We start from the raw sequence: 19,300 nt of genomic DNA on the forward strand, positions 1-19,300 counted from the left end.
AGAGCAGCAGCTGCTTTTGATGTGGGCTGAGACCAGACGCTGCGGTGCCTCTTGCAAGTCAGGGCATGGACCGCCTCACCTGTCAGCATCACGAGGCAAAGAGGTGAAGCCAGACACACCTGGAACAGGTTGGGCTCCCGAGGCGGGCAGCAGGTGGAACACACGTGCCCAGGCTGTCTCTCCCACTTTGGAGCCTGCGACGGGCAAACCTGTCCATCTCAGCTTTCTAATCTCTTCCCACAGTGAGATTTACCTGGCTGAAAGAACTGGCTGCAGCTTTTTCCTGCATTGGTTACTTCAAGGCTGGATTGCCGCAATGCGCTCACTGTGGGGCTTCCCCTCACGCTGCAGTCAGAAGCTGTGGTCGGTGCAGAATGCTGCAACACGATTGCTGACAGGAGGGAGGCCCTGTCAGCATAGAAAACCTGCACCGGCCACTGATTTGCTACCGGGTCTAGTTCAAGGTGTTAGTATTAGAATAATAATAATAATAATAATAATAATAATAATAATAATTTATTATTTGTACCCCGCCCATCTGGCTGGGTTTCCCCAGCCACTCTGGGCGGCTTCCACAAATACCAAAAATACACTAATATATCATATTAGTTATTATTATATTATTATACACTAATATGTCATATTAGCAACTGGGATTCAGAAACAATTGGTAATAATAATAATAATAATAATAATAATAATAATTTATTATTTATACCCTGCCCATCTCTGGGCAGCTTCCAACAAAACACTAAAATACAATAACTTATTAAACATTAAAAGCTTCCCTAAACAGGGCTGCCTTTAGATGTCTTCTAAAAGTTTGGTAGTTATTTTTCTCTTTGACATCTGGTGGGAGGGTGTTCCACAGGGCGGGCGCCACTACCGAGAAGGCCCTCTGCCTGGTTCCCTGTAGTTTTGCTTCTCGCAATGAGGGAACCGCCAGAAGGCCCTCGGTGCTGGACCTCAGCGTCCGGGCAGAATGATGGGGGTGGAGACGCGCCTTCAGATATAAAGTCCTTAACAACTTGGGACCACTCTACCTGTGCGATCGCCTTACCCCATTATATGCCCACTTGACCGCTGGAACTCCCTGCCTATAATAATAATAATAAACAATAATATTTTTTTATTTATACCCCGCCCTTCCCGGTTCACAAACCGGGCTCAGGGCGGCTAACAACAAATTTAAAACACTTAATTGATGCAACAAAAAACAGCATAAAATACGGTATAAAACGTGAATAACGATCAATTCAGAATTGAAAAATCAATTTAGGGGGGAAATTCATCCAATAAACATTAGATGATCACCAGGGCTAGCTGGCTAAATTAGTCCTATTTGGACCAGCGAGGAGACCAGGGGAGAATTAGCTGTGGGATCCCAGAGAGGGCAATCTTAATAAAAAGGGGAGGGGGAGGGAAGGAAGAGGAATAAAAGATCAGGCTAAGTTCAAATTGAAAGCCAGGTGGAATAGCTCTGTCTTACAGGCCCTGCGGAAGGAAGTTAAATCCTGCAGGGCCCTGGTCTCATGAGACAGAGCATTCCACCAGGTCGGAGCCAACACTGAGAAGGCCCTGGCCCTTGTGGAGGATAATCTAACTTCCTTAGGGCCCAGGACCTCTAAACTATGTATCAGGCAAGCAGCTTCACTGGACTTTCTGGTGTATGCTAAAAACATTTTTGTTTAGGCAGGCCTCCCAGACACGTAAAATGTGGAGGTAAGTTTTAATCAGCTTTTAGTTGATTGCTGATTTTATCTTTTGAATCTTTTAAAGAGTTGGTTTTACTGATAATGTTCTATTCTCTTTGTAAACCGCTTTGAGGATTTTTATTTTTAAACAGTCAAGAAGTGTATCAAGTTTATGAAATAAATGAATGAATGAAAACTCATTTAAATGCAATTCACCACCACTACCAAGACACATATTTTGGGATGCAATTTTGCCTGAAAAGGCACCATTTTGCATAGCCATATCCTGTAATATAATGCATTTGTGTATGTTCTTATCACAAATCTAGGAATTTGTAAGCGCAACAGGATATTCTGTGGGGGCGTTTTGTACGCATTACTGGGCTTGCAAAATTCAGAAGCGTGCAGATTTCAAAGGACAGCCGAGTTTCAGTTCTCCTCTTGTTCCAGAAACATCTAATTAGGGTGGTTTGCAAACTGAATCCAATTTCTCCCCCACCCCAAAGGTGGAACAGAATTCCCAGGGAAGCGCCCTTTGCAATGCACCCAACCCAGGTAAGGAGCAGAATTCAAGCCTCAGAGGACAGGACATCATACAGAGTGGCAGGAAGCAGACTCCTCTGATTGGATACTCTGGGTTTATGGGTGCCTGTCCTCTCAATTCTGCCCCACTGTGATTGGTCCAGGCTCCTATCGACCCACGGCATGCACAATCCTCCCACCCCCTTGCTATCACAGAGAATGAGAGATCAGCAGCCACAGCAGGGAAGCCCAAGTTGGTCACTTTCCAAGCCCATTTTTTAACTCGCCACACCTAACCAGCTGGGGGAACCTGGGATTCTGCTGCAAAGCTTGGAGCTTAATGTACCCCTTTCCGCAAGGGTCAAGTTCACTGCATGAACAGTGTTAAAGGAAAATATTATGAAAATGATGTACAGTGGTGCCCCGCAAGACGAACGCCTCGCAAGACGGAAAACCCGCTAGACGAAAGGGTTTTCCGTTTTGGAGGCGCTTCGCAAAACGAATTTCCCTATGGGCTTCCTTCGCAAGACGAAAGCCCATAGGGAAATCTCCGGGACAGCGGGGAAGCGCAGCGCGTCTTCCCCACTGTCCTCGGACCCCCTCCGAAGGCTGGAGGTGGGGCGGAGAGACCTTCTCCCCGTGCCAGCCTTCGGATGGCTGTCCTGAAGACTTGCGGTGGGAGGAGGGTTTTCCTTCCCACTGCCAACATTCAGAATGCTGTTCTGAATGTCGGCGGTGGGGAGGAAAAACCCTCCTCCCACCGCAAGCCCCGGGAACAGAGGAGAAGCGCTGCCGCCTTCCCCTCTGTTCCCGTACCTGTCCTGAAGGCTTGCGGTGGGGAGAAAAGCCCTTCTCCGCACCGCCAGCCTGGCAAGCGGTCTCCATAGGAACGCATTAATTGATTTTCAATGCATTCCTATGGGAAACCGTGCTTCGCAAGACGAAAAACTCGCAAGAAGAAAAAACTTGCGGAACGAATTAATTTCGTCTTGCGAGGCACCACTGTATAGATGGTGCTTAACCCCTGTAAAACTAGCAAAGATTTACCACAAGAGTCATAATCTATGTTGGAAATGTAAAGAAAAAGAAGGTATCTTTTACCATATGTGGTGGACCTGCCCCAAGGTGAAAGACTTCTGGGAAAAGATTTATAATGAATTGAAAAAAATGTTGAAATATACATTTATTAAGAAACCAGAGGCCTTTCTACTTGGAATAATAGGTTTGGAATTGCCCAAGAAAGATGTTAGATTGTTTTTGTATGCCACTACTGCAGCTAGAATTTTGTTGGCCAAAAACTGGAAATCACAAGAAATACCAATAGTGGAGGAATGGCAGATGAAGATGATGGACTTTTGGGAGCTAGCCGACCTGACCGGAAGAGTCCGCGACCAGAAGGAGGAGGAGTATCAAGAGGAATGGAAGAAATTCAAAGACTATTTAGTTAAATATGTTAAAATAACTTAAATAGAAATACTTGCAGGTATCAGATTGGCCTAGGATTTAAATATGTGATGTCATAGAATACTATGGATAAAAGTTAAAATGAAAATAAAGATGTTAATGGACTAGGTAAATTTTATGTGAACTCAGTTTTGGAAAACTGTTACAATGATTTATATGGAAACTCAGGCAGGGGGATTTGAGGAAGTCACTTAACAATGATAACAAAAGTGGAATTTTTACAGTCAAGATATGTGTTTGTTTGCTTGTCTTTTTCTTTTCTTTTTGATGTCTTCTTTTTATGTTTGTGGATATGTTTGTTATAAATTTGGAAACCCCCCCCCCAAAAATGGGAAAAAAATGTACACCTTTCCTCAGCAACGGCACCACAAGTGAGCACATTTGCACACCAGGTGCTTCCCACGAGACAGGTGGGGAGAAGCCTGCCTTTGCATCCAGAAATGCAGAGCTTTTTGGAGCCTTACCTATAAAAGAACCACCTTTTTCCCTTGGGGAGGAGAGGAACCCACAATGCTAATGGCACCCGCCTGCTCAACTAACCTGCTCCACTAATTGTCCTCCCTAGACGTGGGAAAAAATGTAAGCAGGTAACACACCAATTACAAAAAGGCTAGTCAGTGTGTGAAATGTTTTGAGGTTGTGTTAGAGGGACGCGGGTGGCGCTGTGGTCTAAACCACAGAGCCTAGGGCTTGCCGATCAGAAGGTCGGCGGTTTGAATCCCCCCGACGGGGTGAGCTCCCGTTGCTCGGTCCCTGCTCCTGCCAACCTAGCAGTTCGAAATCACGTCAGAGTGCAAGTAGATAAATAGGTACCACTCCGGCGGGAAGGTAAACGGCGTTTCCGTGCGCTGCTCTGGCTCGCCAGAAGCGGCTTAGTCATGCTGACCACATGACCCGGAAGCTGTACGCCGGCTCCCTTGGCCAGTAAAGCGAGATGAGCACCGCAACCCCAGTCGTCCGCAACTGGACTTATCGGTCAGGGGTCCCTTTACCTTTATGGCAAATTCCTCCCACTTTGCACTTCCACCTGTGGTTTGTAGAGCTACAAGATGGGATTTTTGTTGGGCGGAGGGGAGCTAGAATGTCCAGCCAGTAGGGTCCAAACTTTTTTCAGAGGGCCAGATTTGATGAAGTGAAGGGCCGTGATGGAAGATATTAACCTTTTTTCAGGATTGAAGTTGTTGACCTTTTTTTTTTAGGATTTCACCCCAGGAATTAAACTGTCACAGGGGCTGGATTAAACTGACCGCCTCCAAAACAGACTTTGGACATGCCTGGTCCAGACCAATTCTTTTGTTGCATAAATAGCTTAAACTGGCTGTGTTAAGTATCTGCTTTGTTATGTAAGCTTGCCACAGAAACTAACTAGCTGGAGATCTTTCGGGAAGGCGAGAGGAGAGCACGTGTGTGTTTTGGAAACAACAGTAAGCCAGGCAGTTTTGCAACTGGGGCGGACACGGACACACACCCCGCAGGACTTTTGTCTCGAGGCAGAATCCAAATTCCACACCCCACCTCCATCCCCTTCCTAAAATGCGTTTTAAAAACCAGCACACAGGTTAGTGCAGGTTGCAAAATGCTGCAGCGTGATTGCTGACAGGAGTGGGGCCTCCTCAGCGTGCACCTCCTCTGCTCGGAAATCTTCAGCGGTGGTCAAACCATTGTTAAAATGGTTGGATTTAGCTAAAGTGGCGAGGTTGTTTAATCACGGGAAACATCACTGTCAACTTTTACCAAAGATTGGAAACTCCTTATAGACTTTTTGCATGAAAAAGAACTTAAGATATCTGGGGTTTTGAGGAAAGAAGAAAATATTGGTTTATACAGCAGAAAGAGGAATTGTTAGGTGTTATTTTGGAATGGATGTTTTGAATCATTTTCTCCATATAGCTAACAAGAGAACTGGAAGTTTCCTTCCCTCTTTTCCTTCCCTTCCTCTGCCCCATCTGCTTTCATTCTTCACTCCCCCCTTTTGATTTGTTTTTTTCTCTTTAAATGAAAAGATATTGGATATTCCATCTTAATGTTTCTATTATTTTCATTCAAATCTGAATAAAATATATTGGTGGGGATAAGAAATCTGCACTTTTTGCAGATTTTCTACTGAGCCAAGTTCAAGTTGGTAGTTTTTTTCTTTTATTCCAAGTTCAAGTTGTTGTTGATTTTTTCTTTTATTCCAAGGAAACCTAGTTGCTCTGAACACTCAGGAAAAGCAACCCAGGCATGGTTTTTTTAAATAAGTAGGTTCGTGGGTGATGCACGAACAGTAGAGAAAGTAACACACATAACAAAAACCTCATTTGGTGCCTTTTATTGAAACCAAACATGTGGCGCTCCTGTCCTGGCGAACGGAGACCAGGCTACGGCGTTGCCCCTCCGACACACATGAAATGCTTTTAAGTTAAAAAAGAAAAGGCAGAACATTTGTAAAAAGGGAAGAGGAGAACGGGATGGAGAAATAAAATAAAATTCACACATTTCGGGAGATGCCTGTCAGGCGGGCATCAGGAATCGCAGTGGTAGGCGGGTCTTCCGTCGCTGGTCACCATGTGCCCCTCGCCCGATGTGGGCAAGTGGGGTAGAGACCGAGAGAAGCCGCTATGGGGCCCTTGACCAAGGCAGCTGCCCACTGCCGTTGCGCCTGGCAGGCTCTGACACCGAGGGGGCTCCCCTGGGCCCGGGCGCAGCCGGTCGGTGTGGCGGCAGCTCATGGAGAGATGGGCGGGCGTTGAAGAGGTGGGGCGGCCATAGGGGTTGTTCTGGAGGAAGACGACGAGCCCATAGGCAGTGCAGTTCGGCGCCAGCAGGGTCTGCCCGAAGACGGAACTGGCCCGGCCCACATCCGCGTTCCCTAAGGGGGGCGTCGAAATGGGCGAGGTGTGAATCCACGTCAAGTTCATGGCGGGCCAGTCGCCGCCCAGGAAGCGGGGAGACTCCCCCAACGGAGCGGTGGTTTTGTCGCCGGGGGAAACCAGGTCCCCGAGGTGCGTCTGGTGGAGTTCCTCCGTGGGGGGGCTTTGCGTGGGGCCCTGGCCGGATGGCAGCCGGGTTTCAGGGAGGTTCTCCTCCATGGATGACTGCTACGCAAAAGGAAAAACAACATGGCGTCAGAAGTTGAAAGGCGCAAGACTGAGAACCTAAGTAGAGCTTGTTGGATCAGGCCAAGATCAAGCCTTTTTATGTAAATACCTGCAATTTTTTATCAATTTTAGAGTACTAAAATCCAATATAAACCACATTTAATAATAATAATAATAATAATATGGTATTTCTACCCCACCCATCTCGCTGTGTTTCCCCAGCCATTACTAAAATCCAATATAAACCACATTTTATAATTAATAATAATAATAATAATTTATTATTTATACCCCACCCATCTGGCCGTCTTTCCCCAGCCACTCTGGGCGGCTTCCAACAAAATATTAAAAATACAACAAAACGTCACACATTAAAAACTTCCCGAAACAGCTCTGCCTTCAGTCTTTATCCATCTCAGATTGCAATTCAAATATATATCAATCATAAAGCCAATTATACATTTTGTGTGGCCTCCCGCGTGCTAGATTTCAAAGTGAGATGATTTTATTTCACTCTGCTTCCGAAATTTTAATTAATCCAATTACATTCAGTCTTGATCTTAATCCCTTATTAACAACTACAGAGTTTTTGACTTCCATTTGTATTAACACATTTTATTTCAGCAAGAGGAGTTCTGTATCCCATATATTAATGTCTGTGCAGTTGAGGGAGTTGGGTATGTTTAGTCTGGAGAAGAAGAACACGTAAAAGGTTGTTCCAGGGAAGATGGAGCAAGCCTGTTTCTGCTGCTCCAGAACCTAAGACCTGAACCAATGGATTCAAGATAGTGGCTGATTATTTTTCCTCAACCCAGCTCAAAAGAAATACAGGAAAGAGGAAGGAGAAGAGTCTGCTGTATCTCACCTCGGCTGTATCGCACGAATCCTGCGTTGCGGCCACACCGCAGTCAGCGCACGCATTCCTCACGGCGATGTGAGGGAACCAGAGTTTCAGCATCCTCTCGACCTGCAGCAGAGTGCCCAGGTAACGCTCCCTGGAAAGGGAAAAAGGAGAACAAGTTCGTAAACACCTGGGTCAGGCAGCCAGAAGCCCTGAAGAGCAGCTGTCATGTCACACAGTTGGCAACAATGGGTAAATCAGGATTTTCCAAAGTTGGGTCTCTAGCTGTTTCTGGACTACAATTCCCATCATCCTTGACCTGCTAGCTAGGGATGATGGGAGCTGTAGTCCATAAACAGCTGGAGACCCAAGTTTGGGAAACTCTTGAGAAAGATGGATCAAGAGCGTGACTCAGCGTTAGGCGAATCCCACACTTCCTCATTGAATCGGTCCATTCTTTCATACCATGAGGACTAGAATCTTGCTATTATTTTTAGGGGAATTGCATGGCATGGAGGAAGTGGGCAGAGGAGTGTTTTCCTCCCTTTCTCGTAAGACTAGAACTCTTGGCGATTCAACGAATTCAATGATTGGGGGGGAAAAGCACTTCTCCACAAAGAGCGTAAACTATGACTACGGAAGTCCCTCCCTTTTAAAGGTTAAATCAGCCTTTAAATGCCGAACCGGAGGGGATTCCTTCCTCTCCCATTGCTGCAAGGTTCTTACCCCATTTCTGGTTTCTGGAGAACGCCAATGATGCGCTGGATGCGGTCCATGGCTACGCTCTGCTGGAAACTGCTTAGCCCTGGAAAAATCACAAGATAGAGAGAAAGAGAGATTAGTCTACCTTTCCTGGGCATTCAAAGTCTCTCTCCTGATCAATAAAGGTTCGCAGAGACAGGAAGCATCATGTTAAAGCAAGCATCTGGGGGACTCACCCACTTCGCCCCCCATCAAAAAACTGTCCCCTTACAGACCCCGAAATTTACCATCTGAGGAATGGGAGCAGGCAGTGCGTGAGTTGGAAGATATCCCAGCTCCTGCCATGCCGGAATTCTTATTATTACTATTATTCTTTATTAATTTTGCATATTATTAATTTTGCATATTGCAGCCCACAACAGAAATGAGAACACAAAATATGCAACGGAAGAAGAACAAACCAATATTGCCCACCTCCCACAAATTCATTTAAAAGGCTGGAGAATATTGTTCAGCCCAAAGTCTGGTTATAAAAAGGTAAAGAGACCCCTGACCATTAGGTCCAGTCATGGCCGATTCTGGGGTTGTGGCGCTCATCTTGCTTTACTGGCCGAGGGAGCCGGCGTACAGCTTCCGGGTCATGTGGCCAGCATGACTAAGCCGCTTCTGGCGAACCAGAGCAGTGCATGAAAACGCCGTTTTCCTTCCCGCCGGAGTGGTACCTATTTATCTACTTGCGCTTTGACGTGCTTTCAAACTGCTAGGTTGGCAGGAGCAGGGACCGAGCAACGGGAGCTCACCCCATCACGGGGATTCGAACAGCCGACCTTCTGATCGGCAAGTCCTAGGCTCTGTGGTTTAACCCACAGCGCCAGAGGAACGTTTTTGCCAGGCACCTAAAGATATGCAATGAAGGCCCCTGCAATGTGGAAATGTTGCATCTGCTCAGCTGGCAACACCTGCTGAGAGGCCACTAGGAGCTAGCTGCCTTAGACAGAGTCAGATCCTCGGGCCTACCTAGCTGAGTGTTGTTGGCACTGACTGGCAGAAACTCCCCACTGTTCCAAGGCAAGGAGTCTATCCGTAGCCCCACCTGGAAATGCTAAGGTTTGAACCCGGGTCTTTGCGCGTGCAAAGTAGGGTCTCTCCTGCTGCGCTCGCCACAAAATAACAGCATGGTTCTAGTCCTCATGAAGGCAGGGCTGATTGAATTGGGAACAGAGGACGCTGCCTCCTGCCGAGTCGGACTCTCGGTCCGTCGGGCTCTGTGTGATGCTCTCCCACTGATCTACAGCTCTTTCCTTAAACATAAAGCAAGTTTCTAGTCCTCGTGGTTCAGATTTAAGACAGGAAGCTGTATTATACAGACGCTTTGCTCAACTAACTTAATATTGCCTGCACGGACTGGCAGCAGCTCTCCCAAGGCTGCAGGCTGGGGACATTCCCAGCCAGGGGTGCGAATTTAGACTAGCTAGTACACACACTTCCAACAGGCAACTGTAGCTGCGTCCTCAGTGCTCAAGGGCGGATTTCCAAGCCAGGCGAAAATGCTACAGGACAGGGGAGAAAGCCCAGGGCTGGGAGGGTGCCATGGCCTCGGGGAGTGTCCTGAGGGCCAGAAACAGAAGCTCTGAGGGCCGCACACCTGGATTCACCTCCGCAACGAAAACCAGGTTGCGAAACTTTTCGGCGTAACTTCCCTCAGGGGAATGACAATGGCTAAATCCTTACTTTTTTTCTTTGAACCCCACCCCTCAAAAAAAAGACCTTTCCTCTTATCCTCCTCTGACACTCTACACTTCTCCTATTCTTCCCTTGCAGAGAAACAGGGAAAGCGTTCGCGAACCCTGTTCACCTCTCTTGCAATAGCACTGGCAAAACTGTGAGACCCCCAAAAGCCCTGGAGGGCTGCTGCCAGTCAGTGTAGACGGCACTAGCTAGATGGTGGGGCGGCCTGACTCTTGGTGAGATAGCTCCCTGTGCCCTTTGGAGCTTTTAAGGCAGCAAACTGAAGAACAGAACTGAGAATCTTCCAGGGCGGCCTTGCAAAAAGATTCCCTTTCATCCCCCAAACGGGATCTTAGAACTCTGTACGTTTTCTGTGGATGGCTCCAAGTCCAGACCACAGGAAGGAAGAGCTTACAGCACATACCTGACAGCCACAAAACTGATGCTACCTTTTTATTTTATTTTATAGGATTTACAGAACCAACGCACTGCAGGGGTTGGACTAGAGGACCTTCAGGGGTCCCTTGCAACTCCAGAATTCTATGACTGGGGGGACACCCCTCAAAGTGGTTTACAATTTTTTTAAAAAAGGTTAACAACAATCTAAGGCAGCGGTTCTCAACCTGTGGGTCCCCAGATGTTGTTGGACTACAACTCCCATCATCCCTGAGCTCTGGCCTTGCTAGCTAGGGGTGATGGGAGTTGTAGTTCAACAACATCTGGGGACAAAGGTTGACAAAGGCTGAATTCTAAGGCTTTTGAAAGGTTAAAACGACATTGACTAAAAACGGATTAAAAGGAGTCTCAACGTTCTGCATGTGAGGATCTAGGCTTGTCGAAACAAAAACGTTTCCAGCAGGCACTGAAGAGAGTGCAGTGAAAGTGCCAGCCTGATATTCAAGCGGCAGGGAGTTCCAAAGTGGAGATGCTTCATTGTACATCTCCAATTCAAGCCTTGCCCCATTCCTGGCCGGGACCACACAAACACAAACAGATGATCAAATCCGAACCAACAGAAGAGGGGCGGGGAAGGGGAAGCTGAATTTCCTCAACAACTCAAAACATCCAGCTGCCAGACTTTCTTACCTCGGTCGAAGCGGCCCATCTTCAGCCGGTTGAGAAGCTCCACCAATGGATGAATGAAGCCCTGGAGTTCCAAGCACTGTGGAAAACAGGGGGATAAAAGGAGAGAAGCGTCAGCAGGCTGAACCAGGCAGGAACCTGTAATTCAGGGATCGACCCGGTGCATTGCAGGGGGTTGGAATAGATGACCCCTGAGTGTCCCTTCACACTCTGCAAATCCACGATTCTAAGAAATGCAGAATAATGGGTCCTCTATAATGTGCACAAATTGGGCAAAATGAGAATGGTTTTCCCTTTTTTTACATAACATATACGGCATTAACTAATTTTTAAAGTTGATTTTTAAATTGATTTTACTACTAAGCACGTTCATTCTCATTTATTTTTTATAACTAAACACCTCCTCTTAAGTTATGGAGACAGGAAAATTGCATCTAGGACGCTCAACCCCGTAAGCACGACAAATCCTGCTCACAATGCCCTCTCTCGCTGTTACAATATCGCTCAGCATCGCCAAGGGCTGGGCAATACAGTCATACCTTGGAAGTTGAACGGAATCAGTTCTGGAACTCAATTCACCTTCCAAAACGTTTGGAAACCAAAGTGCAGCTTCTGATTGGCTGCTGGAAGCTCCTGCAGCCAATCAGGCTTCCAAAAGAACGTTAAAAAACCGGAACATTCACTTCCGGGTTTTGATCGTTCAGAAGCCAAGGCGTTTGAGATCCAAGAAACGAATTTATCTGTCTTCCAACATCGTGATATACAGTGGTACCTCGGGTTAAGTACTTAATTCGTTCCAGAGGTCAGTACTTAACCTGAAACTGTTCTTAACCTGAAGCACCACTTTAGCTAATGGGGCCTCCTGCTGCCACTGCGCCGCCGGAGCACTATTTCTGTTCTCATCCTGAAGCAAAGTTCTTAACCTGAAGCACTATTTCTGGGTTAGTGGAGTCTGTAACCTGAAGCGTATGTAACCTGAGGTACCACTGTATCACCAGCTAAATAAGGCATGGGCTGACTCCACGATCCTTCCCACATTGTGATTTTGGCACAGCACAGAAACGTGATAATTTGTGATACATCGGAAGCCCGAAAATTATGAAACCGGCATCACAATGTGGACTTCGGACCGATTTTTGGAGGATTTATCGATGTATCACCTTACCCTATCATCACCTATGCGCTCCCCGCCCATCCTGGGGACCAGAAGCTTGTGTTTTGATTTTGTGAATCAACTGAATCCGCCATCTTTGGCCACTGACCTTCTGTGCGAAGATATGGTCCCTCTCGGTCCAGCAAGGAGAGCGTACGTCCTCGCGGTCCGCAACATGGTTCCTCTGCCTCTTTACTCCACGGAGAGGCGGCTGCGCTGCGTATGGGTGGGGCTGGACGCCCCCATTCTGGCACCTGCCGCTCTCTGCCCGTCTCCGGCCAGCGGGATTCCTCCGCAGGCCGCCGCCCGTATCCGCCAAGCGGCTATAGTACGCCTCGTCGAGGGCCGGCGGGTGACGGCAGCAAGGTCCCGTAGGCCGCAGCCTGGCCGCAGCCAGCAAGCCAAGCGGCTTCCTCGTCCGGCGATTGCGCTCCCGGCAAGGCAGGCTTGGACTAGTCCGCCCCAGCGGTTCCGGGGAGAAGAGGAAAGGCTGCCGGCCTGGGTAGGCACCCCTACGGTGCTTCAGGGGCCCCGACTCCTTCTCCGCGTCGCTCCCGCCGTCTGAGAAGACGTCAAAGTCGGCGCTGCGGTCGTCGTCGTCCTCGCTCGTGGCGCTTTCGACGGAGTACATAGACTCGCCGGAAGAAACGCTCTTTGAGGAAGAATCCATGGCTGCCATCGAGATATATCTGGGGCAAAGGAAAGACACGTGAAAATTTAATCAACGCTGCTTGCGGACAGGCAGTCAAGAAAAGAGTTAGCATTGTTGCTAACAACAATAACCGATTTTTTACATGGCACTTTTGGAACTCGCTGCCTGTTGACATCAGGCAAATACTCTTTTTGGAGCCTGCTAAAAAACCTTTTTATGTTTAGACGAGCCTCTGTACAGGCAGGTGGAATGCTAAGGCATGTTCCAGTCTGTTTTTTAGTTTATTTATTCCCAGTTTTATTTATTTTGCCTATTTATTAAATGTGTAAACCACCCTTCCCCTGAAGAGCTCAGGGTGGCTCACAGCACAACAACACAAAATAGAAACAAAATATGCACAAGACTAAAACCAGCCCATTATCCCTACTCCCACAAATACCATTTAAAAGGACGTAGAATATTAATCAGCAAAGAGTTGCTTTACTGACAAGTTTTCTTCCCTTGGTAAACCACTCTGAGGTATTTTGGATGATCAAACAGAGTAAATCTTGTGAAACAAATAAAATAAGTGTTTGTTTATATCCCAGCTTTCCCCCAGAATGGGACTCAAGACGGCTTGCACAAATTAAAAGAACACAGATAAAATATAAAAAAGCTAAAAGCGTACAAAAGACAGCTGCTAAAAAGTAACTACACTCTAGTAGAATTAAAACGAGATAAAAAAATTAAAATAACTTGGATTCTGTGCCCAAGTTTTAAGTAATTCCTCAAAAGACAGGCCCTTCCAACCTAAATTAGTAATTACATTAGTAATTACTAATTACATTAGTAATTTAGTCAGCACAGGCCAGCTGACTTTATAAAAGGTAAATAACCACATTAAAAAAAATGGGGAAGCACTTTTTTTTAGTGGCTAAGCAGCCATTTTGCAAGCTGGATCAGGCCACCGGCCCATCTAGTCCAGCATCCTGGTCTCACAGTGACCAATGACCCCCCAAAAGCTGGGAAACGAGATAGACTGCCCCTGGACCTGGAGGTTCCATAAGAAGACCGGAAGAGCTGAATCAGTCCAGTGACTCAACTAGTCCAGCTTCCTGTTCTCACAGTGGCCAACCAAATGCCCCAAGGGGAAACCTCAAACAGGACCCAAACACAGGAGCAACACAGTGTCCATCAACCGGCATTGAAAAGCACTGCTGCCTCCAGCTGTGTTGACAGAGCATGGCCGCCCTGGCTGGCAGCCATCGGTAGCCTTCTCTTCCTGCATTTAATTTGTCCAATCCTCTCTTAAAACCATTCAAGCTGGTGCACATCGCTGCATCCAGTAGCAGTGAGTTCCACAGTTTAACTGCGCAAAGAAGTCCTTTCTCCTATCCTCTCCGACTCTCCCAACATTCTGGCATTGGGAGAGAAACTCGACCCACTGTAGCCCTACCTCAAAGGGGTGTCGCTGCACCGTCACTTGTGGGAAGATCTCATGCACAGCCACCCGGGCAGAGCCCACAGAGTATGGGGGGGAGAGAGAGGGGGTGCCACGCACCTCTCCGTCCACAACCTGGTGACGCCACGACTTTTGCACACAAGATGCCCTGCTAATTGCCCACTGTGCCCTCCCCAGGACTGACCATAACAACCAGCTTGAAAAGCGGAGGAAGAGATTTGCACCCGCGCCCTGTCCTCCAGGGGTTTGGATCCACGGCGCGCTTCCTGAACAACAGCCAGCCTCGTGGCAGGCCACGCATCCCGTCAAAGTAGGTCAAGGATCGGTGCCAAGTCGGGCTCCGCCAAGGATTCAAAGAACAGAGGGCAGCCTCCCACAGCTGCTCCTCCTGCTCAGAGTAGACCCACTGTGGTTAACCAATGTGGGTAGCTCAGCTGCCACTAGATTGGGGGGGGGGGGAATGCAACTCGGAGCTTAGGCTCCAAATAAGCCCTACTCAAGAGTAGACCCACCGAAATGGACAAATTAAAGTTAGGGATATTTGATTTCATTGGGCTTACTCCTGTGTAGATACAACCCCGGGCGTTCCCAATGCCCTTCAGATATTTTGGGTTGTCCCCACCCGCTGGGGTCGAAGATATACGCCTATCCGATCCGTAAAATAGACAGGTCTCTTGTGGTTTCGGATTTTGAGTGGCCTTCCTTGCTACCTAGCAGGGAGAATATGCACCTGTGAAAATGCCCTCCACCCTCGTTGCACTGAGTGGACAGAGAGATAAAGTTTATAGGCTTGGGTGGGTAAGGTTAAAGCCATTGATATGAACTAAGTTTCCAGTCCTCAGGATCCTGAGCAAAGGGCTAGCTTGAAATAGGAACGAAGGAAACTCACTGGGTCCACTCAGCTCAGCAGACACTGACTGGCAGCAGCGCTCCAGGGTTCCAGGGAGGGAGTCTCCCAGCCAGCCCTTCCGGGAGACGCCTTCAGGACTCGAACCCAGAACCGATGATGCACGGTGCAGAGAAAGCAGGCAGAGAAACGGGTTTCTCCCTTCTCCTCTCTCGGAACACCAGAACTCGAATTCGGGACAGATAAAATGCCCTTCTTCACTCAGTTAAACTATGGAACTCCCTCCCACAAGGGCCAGCAATTTAGGAGGAGGGGAGGGCTTCCGATGGCTCCTAGTCACAACACAGGTGGAGGCTTCTAAAAGCAGTTTATGGAAACAGCAGGAGGGGAGAGAGCTGCTCTTGGGTTCAAATCCTGCCTGAGATAAGCCACTGCTATCGATTTCTCCGCCAGGGGAAAGCCATTGGTCCGAGGGAACTCTGCGCACTTAGTGCGGGCGTTTGGGATGGGCTAGTGACTCTGAGCACATCAGCCGCGCGCCTGGGCTCCATGTGCCCCCACCTCCGATGATGCGCAGCCAACAGACAAATGCAGCCAGACTATCAAAGGGGCAGAGATTTTCTGCCGCACACATTTCCCCCCACAAATAATTACATCAGCGAGAAAGCCTTTGTTTTGGTTTGTTTTTAAACGATCTTCCTGTTGCCTTGCTTTTCCCTGGGTACCAAAGCAGCAAATCTCATTGGCCATTTGCTTCCCTGGTTCCCCATTCATGCATACAGCCCTCCCAGTAAATCAGATCCATTCATCAGCAAATCAGAAGGTGGCTTAACCCTCTGTTGCCCAAGAAGATCAGAGAAGCTCTTCTTCGTGCAGAGCATAAACGGTGGAACTCGCTGCCACATGAGGCTACTAACCCAGGCAGCTTTAGAAGAGGACTGGACAAATTCATGGAGGAGGAGGGGGCTAGGGGCCACGGAATTCAATTTTACACACACCAAAAAAGAGAGAACAGTGTGCCCTAACTCTTGCTCTCTGGAAATCTGTCTTGCTACCCAAAAGATCTGGGAATATGAGGCAAGACAGGATCCTGGGATGCTGCAACAGAGACTGGACCTCTGTCAGGGATGCTGGAAGTTGCAAGATTCCAGCACTGAGCTGAGAAAATGATAGGTACTGGCTGACCCCCCAACCACCTGAATTTCTTACCTATTTCTGGTGGTTGGCATGCTCACGGTAAATAAATAAGGATAAAAATCAGGTATCAGCCAAATTCCAGAAAATGAGCACAGAATTTGGAGTAAATCCTATAGGTGAGATTTACTTATCAGTAAATAAATAAGCGCACACCTTCTTTTTTTTTTTTGCTGCAAAGCTGCACACTTACTTCAGAGAAAGCCCCACTGAAGCCAGTGAGGTTTACTCCTGGGTAAAAACATGCTTGAAGTCTGTCCTGCAGGGCAGGCAGGCAAGTTTTGAGCATTGCTGGTAGCAGCGCAGAGTTTCCAAAGAAGGCAACGGGGGCTTACTCCCGAGTAAGCATGCACAGGATCGGGTGCACAAGAAGGAGCCCTTTCTGCCGCTGCTGCTGCTACTACAACAGCTTGCGAGGGAAAAAGCTTAGCTTCCTGTTTTTCCACAGCGGCCACCAACCCCAATTGTTTCCAAAAAGCCCACCAGTGGGTCATGGAAAAGCAGTAGCTGGACTTCAATGCTAAACTGCTCCTGAACAGAGAGGCTCTACTTAGCTGTTCTGGTTAATAGCCGCTCATCAAATTATTAGACACTAACTTGTCTAACCTCTCACTGCTGTTGCCACATCTTGTGGCAGTGAAGGTTAATATTATTACTTAATAATAGTAAATCAGCAACACGACAACAACTGTAGAATTCATCGAACGCAAGATGCCATCCTTGTGAAAGTATCTAACAACTTCCTTGAGCTCTCTCTATTCCTGGAACTGCCCGGATCATGCCAGGCGAGCGTGATTAAGTGTGTGAGAAACACACAGAACCCAAACTTTCTCCCAGTTTGCAAACATGTTATCTGTCTGGTCGGCTGGTCCTAAGCGCCACAGGCAAGCGGCTATCGATGAACTTGCAGGCTGCTATAGCTATAAAGCCAATATTTAATATATATATACCCACAAAGAAATCTTAAAAGGTGTTTTCACAAAGCCAAATAAAAGCAAGAGTCTGTTACCATTCACAGGGATCAGGACCCATTTGGACTTATTTTTGAGCCGGCAAGCAAAGAATTTCAGCAAACAGGTCAGGATCCACCTATACTTTTAGCATCAGTGAAAGTTATCTATGCATCTGCTGACAAAACTTGCGACACTAAAGCATTAAATGACTGGCAAATTTTTAAGGTATACCAGAATATGCTCATATTATTATTACTAAGTCTGCAGACATCAACCCAACAGAGCCTGCAAATCCTTTTCCAGGCAGGACTTAAGATTTTATGACTAGTGTTTGCAAGTTTATAGCATACAATAAAACGTTTTATTTGCACAAGGGGTAGTAAAAAGAACAGACGCTAGTCTATCTGCACATTTATAGGGAGGGCGCCCCAAAGCTCTGCAAACGAAGTCAAATCGCATTCCTTTCTTTGAGCACAACTGCAATTATTTCAAAAAAATTACGCATCTACGCTGCAAAAATTAAACAAGTCACAAATAAGTGAGTAGCTGCATAGGATCCAAGCTGGCTAGCCGTCCATTTCGGCTTTACTCCCGGTAGGTATGCAATCCTAGACCCCCGGCCAACCTGGGAATCAAAGCCCGACAGAACTCAAACCGACTTTCTTCTGACATAAATGATTGTGACGTCAGTTCAGATGTCAATTCCAACCCTAATGACCTAAAAGGGGGCGCTTTGGGTGGGACGACTGTACATGAATTTCTCCCGATCCTCCCCAATACCGCTAATCCGATCCCTTTCGCTTCCTTCTCCGGCCCCGATTCATCCACCGACCCCGATCTCCCCAATGCAGAGGTGGGAAACACCACCACACTACGGACGAGTTCCCGAAAATAAAAGGAACCGAGAGATAATCCGGATTCCTCCTCCGCTACGGCTTCCCATATCCCCCAATGCTGCACCGAAAGCTCTGAAATCAGAAAGTGCACTCTGCACGCGCCCAGAGGCAGCTCGCCTTCGCCGCGAATGATGATCCGCAGATGGAGAAAACCTGCTTCAATTCTAAAAGCATCATCTATAATATACACATACGTATTTACCCTCGTATTATAGAATAGTATATAATAAACAAGTAGTATATATATTAGTATATACAGTATATATAAAAGCAGGATTGCGGCTCTGAGCCCCTCTGCCTTCCCATATCCCCCATTGTGCACCGAAAGCTCTGAAATCAGAAAGTGCACTCTGCGTACGCCCAGAGGCAGCTCGCCTTTGTCGCGATGTTCCGCAGATGCAGAAAACCTGCTTCAATTCTAAAAGCATCTATAACATATACATAGGTATTTACACTCGTATTACAGAATAGTATATAATAAATATATAGTATATATAGTACATATATTAGTATATACAGTATATATAAAAGCAGGATTAGGGCTCTGAGCCCCTCAGCCGGCAGGATCCGGGCCGGGGCTCCGAAGCGGAGGCTCCCTCCGCAGCGATCTACTCACCAGCTCCTCTCGGCGGCTCTGAGCTCCTGGCTTCCGGGCTCAGCCTCTCCACCAAGGCGGGCGCAGGAGCCCAGGCGCGCCGGGCTCAGGGCAGGCGCCACGCGGCCACGTGCGGCGCCGCACGTGCTGCCCGGGCCCCGCCCCGCCCGCCTTTCATCCGCCCCCCGTGGAACGCCCAGCCGATACATTGTAGCGCGGCCCTCCCCCGCCTCCGCGTTCCGAGCGCCCCCATTGGCCCTCCGCGCTCCGGCTCCGCCCAATCCCCCCGCCGCCCCGCGCTCCCATTGGCCAGGCCGCGAGGAGCGAGGGCGCAGGCTGCTACATGTGGCCTGCACGGGAGAGAGAGAGAGAGAGCGGAGGGCTGGCGGTGGGGTGGCCCGCCCCGTGTCTGGGGCCGGCGGCTTCCGCACGTGGCAGCGGCGTGCCAGCCGGAG

The 19,300-nt window shown here is 48.0% G+C and overlaps 1 protein-coding gene across 1 annotated transcript; it reads right to left on the reverse strand.

Moving 5' to 3' along the window:
- Positions 1–5,976: 5,976 nt before the first annotated feature.
- On the reverse strand, positions 5,977–19,002 carry CIART (circadian associated repressor of transcription). Its single transcript, XM_053369105.1, has 6 exons — positions 18,867–19,002; positions 12,377–12,956; positions 11,118–11,193; positions 8,328–8,406; positions 7,626–7,755; positions 5,977–6,760 (listed from the first exon to the last, which is right to left on the reverse strand). The coding sequence occupies exons 2-6, from the start codon at positions 12,944–12,946 to the stop codon at positions 6,185–6,187; spliced, it is 1,431 nt and encodes a 476-aa protein (XP_053225080.1). The 5' UTR covers positions 12,947–12,956; positions 18,867–19,002; the 3' UTR covers positions 5,977–6,184.
- Positions 19,003–19,300: the final 298 nt, after the last annotated feature.

The sequence above is a fragment of the Podarcis raffonei genome, chromosome 16, assembly GCF_027172205.1.
Source record: "Podarcis raffonei isolate rPodRaf1 chromosome 16, rPodRaf1.pri, whole genome shotgun sequence".
Taxonomy (NCBI): Eukaryota; Metazoa; Chordata; class Lepidosauria; order Squamata; family Lacertidae; genus Podarcis; species Podarcis raffonei.

Coding starts and splice junctions, on each gene's coding strand:
- CIART (XM_053369105.1), bottom strand. CDS start 12,946: ATGGCAGCCATGGATTCTTCCTCAAAGAGCGTTTCTTCCGGCGAGTCT. Junction 11,194..12,376: donor ACCATATCTTCGCACAGAAG/GTCAGTGGCCAA, acceptor TGTTTTCCACAG/TGCTTGGAACTCCAGGGCTT. Junction 8,407..11,117: donor GATGGGCCGCTTCGACCGAG/GTAAGAAAGTCT, acceptor TGATTTTTCCAG/GGCTAAGCAGTTTCCAGCAG.